Genomic DNA, 3,999 nt, shown 5'->3' with positions numbered 1-3,999 from the left:
AATAGGTACTAGTCCTAGTTGAGGTGTCTAAGTGAATTATACAGACAACTTTAAAGGGCCGCAGATGACTTAAGCCTTATTTTTTATATTTGTCAAACACTCGCAGAAATAAAAAATTGACTTAAAAGTAAGCTTGACCAACTTTTAAGCCAATCTAAATACCCTCTTAGTTGTGCCCTTGTATCTATAAGCAGGGGAGGACATGGTATGGTATTGAAAACTTCAAACTCAATAATTATTGTTTTCGACTTTTAAAAATACTATATCATTACCATAATCCAGTTAATTCGATATGATTTGATATTTTAAAATTTGGTTTTGATATTACGCGGTAAATCAGTAATTCTTTAAAGTCACTTGTCTTTTTTAAACTAAAAAAAAAATAGTTTTAGGATTATTTTTTATTTATTTATTTTATTCAGTATCTTAACAAAAATGGTAAACATATAATATTTATTAGATGTCAAGGGTATTATACATGCACCATTTGTTCAACGGTTATATATATATCACTTTTAAACGAGGTATATATCCGGTCTAAATCGCAAAGTTGTGAAACATATTCACTTCTTTTCCCTTCAATCAATACTACTACTCGCAAAGAAAATATTTTTAGGGAAGCTAATGTAGTTTAAGAAAATTATTCAACGGTAGTGTAATACTCCAATAGATCGAGTACAATATATTACAATTACAGTTTGGGTGTGGGTTCCATGAGAGGACCATTGACTTGACATAATTGTGTAATTTGAGAACTGTGAACTTGATCGTTATTCGTAATGATATTGATATTGTATATGTTCGGTGTATGCATGTTGTTATTATATTGTAATGGCTTATGTATGTTGCACTTAGTGGGATAGCCGTGTGATCCTACTAGTACACGGTGATTGTGTACTGATACTGCACTTGCTCTTTCCTTGTTGAGTACAGGGCATCTTCCGGCGACTATTGACAGACCTCGCTTAGAAGATCAGTGATCGTCATCGAATTCAAGGGTTAGTCAGTTCTTCCGGGCTGCCATGAGTTCTCTTTCGTTTATGTATCCATTTCGGACTTAGACTAGTGCATTAGGATTTCTTATGTTTAGTTGGGTTGTACCCATTTTCTTAGACTTGTTGAACTTTAGATGCTTTGGTACATTGACTTTCAGGTTCTAGGTATTATTCCGCAATTGTTTTGATTAGTATTTGGTTTGGAGTTTATGGGAATCCCTGTTTCTTTTCCTTAGCATTTAAACCTGTTTCCATAACTTTAAATGTTTTAGTTGTGGTTGAGTTTATTAATTTGGATTGTAGTAATGGTTCTCCCACCGGAGAGTTAGTGAGGGTGCCACTCACGACGGTCTGGGTCGTGACAATTTTGGTCCGTATAATTTTGATCCTTTCTTGTGGTAAGGATGTCTCCCTTCGATTTTATACATTTTTTGGATTTATGAACGTGGTAGGGTCAAGTTTAACCCCCACATCAATCGCTCACAACCAATTGGTGATGGTTTTGAAAAAAAGAAGAAGTAATATTTGACCTATATAATATATATACTGTATAATTTTATTGGTGAATGATATTCAACTGATCACCTTTGCACCACTTTAGTTGTATCATTGTATCTATAAGTAGGGGAGGGCATGGTATGGTATTGAAAACTTCAAACTCAATAATTATTGTTTTCGACTTTTAAAAATATTACATCATTACTATAATCCAGTTAATTCGATATGATTTGGTATTTTAAAATTTGGTTTTGATATTACGCGGTAAATCGGTATTATATTTATTAGATGTCAAGGGTATTATACATGCACCATTTGTTCAACGGTTATATATATATCACTTTTAAACGAGGTATATATCCGGTCTAAATCGCAAAGTTGAGAAACATATTCACTTCTTTTCCCTTAAATCAATACTACTACTTAGCAAAGAAAATATTTTTAGGGCAGCTGATGAAGTTTAAGAAAATTATTCAACGGTAGTGTAATACTCCAATAGATCGAGTACAATATATTACTATTACAAGCAAAAAAAGGGAAGAGCTTGTACATAAAGTAAGACAGTGACAATTATAGGGATAAAAAACAATACGGGCGGAACGGGTTGAAATCTTTTTGCGAATTTAAATAAGAATCTGCATAACTTGATTGGTAGTACCTAATGGGAATAATTTCTTGTATGCCTCACCAATAGCAACATTTGTAGTACTATAACCACCATCAATAACTAAGTTCAAACCACTCACATATTTAGAATCATCACTTGCTAAATACAACACTCCATTTGCTACATCTTGTTCATCTAATAAAACTCCTTTCAAATTTCCTCCTTCAGCAAACCATTTCTCTCCCATTTCTCTTTCAGCTATTCCGAGCGCGTTCAACGTTAATGGTGTGCTAATGTAATGAGGAGAAACACAGTTAACTTTTATTCCGTATTTTCCTAATTCGACTCCGATATTCTTAGAGAGCCCTAAAACCGCACTTTTTGATGCAGCATATGAGTGTGGGACAATACCATAGACTACTGTTGCCGCACTTGTTGTGAAAATAATCGAACCTTTTGTATTATTCGAAATCATTACTCTAGCAGCATGTTTCGCGCATAAAAAGGCTCCAACAACGTTTACATCGAACACATTTTTAATTATATCGGAATCTACATCTAAAATGCTGGAAATTGACTTACCAGCTACACCAGCGTTACTGAACATTATGTCGAGCTTACCAAATTTGGCAACCGTTGCATCTACAACATTTTGAACGTCTGATTCAATTGCGACATTACAATGAATAAACATTATGTGTTCATTATTGTCGATTTGTTTTACTAATGAATTTCCGAGATCATTTTGAATATCTGCAATTGTTACTTTTGCACCATGTTGAATAAAAAGTCTAGCGGTAGCTGCTCCTATGCCACTAGCACCACCAGTTATAAGTGCTACTTTACCTTCTAGCCTGCACAAATTCAAATAGAAATTAAATTAGTACAATTATTTTCTAAGTGTGTAGAGAAAAAATAAGACTATGAAATAGGAAAGAAAGAAAATAACTTTTTGGCTATTGGAGATTGAAGAGAAGAGGAGGCCATTTCCTCAAGTTTGAGAGTTATGTGTTCTACATATTAGAGGCTCTATTTATAAGAAAACAGCACAACCAAAGTTTAAAAAATAGTTGTTAAAAGATAGGTAAAGGTGTGTTTGGTATGGAAAAAAAAGTGTATCAATTTTTTTTCATATTTAGTTGGTCATAATTTTTTAATGGCTTAAGTCATCAAGCCACTTAAAGTTGTCCGTATATTTCACTTGAAGTACACCACAATTAAGACATGTACCTATTGAACACATTTACTATTCAACACATGTACTTATTGAACACATCTACTATTCAAAACTGGTACCTATTGAACACATCATTTAAAAGTGAGTTAAATATAGTCATATTATCCAACATAAAATATGGATAACTCATAGATATCCATCAATTGCACTCTCCTATATATTCTACTATATTATAAAAGAGAGTTTAGGGCCAAATATAATATATAATATTCAAGATTGGGACTTTCTTGAATATTATAAATTATATTTATTATATAGTAGATATCTACTATATTATATATTATATTTATTATATAGTAAAACTTGGGCATAAACTCCCTTTTAAAATAATATATAATATATATATATATCTCACAAATGGAAAAGTCCCAATCAAGGAAGCAACATATATCATTTACATCTATATCTATCTATATACTATTATATTATTATTATATTTATATTATATTATATTATTATTATATTATATTTTATTATATTATATTATATTATACTATATTATTATATTATTATTATTTTATTATTTTATTATTTCTATTTCTACTATATTATAAAAGAGAGTTTAGGGCCAAATATAATATATAATATTCAAGATTGGGAAAAGTCCCAATCTTGAATATTATTTATTATACTTGGCCCTAAACTCTCTTTTATAATATAAA

At 31.0% G+C, this 3,999-nt stretch overlaps 1 protein-coding gene across 1 annotated transcript; it reads right to left on the bottom strand.

The window, feature by feature from the left end:
• Positions 1-1,947: 1,947 nt before the first annotated feature.
• On the bottom strand, positions 1,948-3,116 carry LOC102605361 (secoisolariciresinol dehydrogenase-like). Its single transcript, XM_006361549.2, has 2 exons — positions 3,050-3,116; positions 1,948-2,954 (listed from the first exon to the last, which is right to left on the bottom strand). Exons 1-2 carry the CDS (start codon positions 3,085-3,087, stop codon positions 2,117-2,119), a joined length of 876 nt encoding a protein of 291 aa, XP_006361611.1. The 5' UTR covers positions 3,088-3,116; the 3' UTR covers positions 1,948-2,116.
• Between the last annotated feature and the right edge of the window lie 883 nt (positions 3,117-3,999).

The sequence above is a fragment of the Solanum tuberosum genome, unplaced genomic scaffold, assembly GCF_000226075.1.
Source record: "Solanum tuberosum cultivar DM 1-3 516 R44 unplaced genomic scaffold, SolTub_3.0 scf00352, whole genome shotgun sequence".
Lineage (NCBI taxonomy): Eukaryota > Viridiplantae > Streptophyta > Magnoliopsida > Solanales > Solanaceae > Solanum > Solanum tuberosum.
This window is presented reverse-complemented; position numbering and strand designations above follow the sequence as displayed.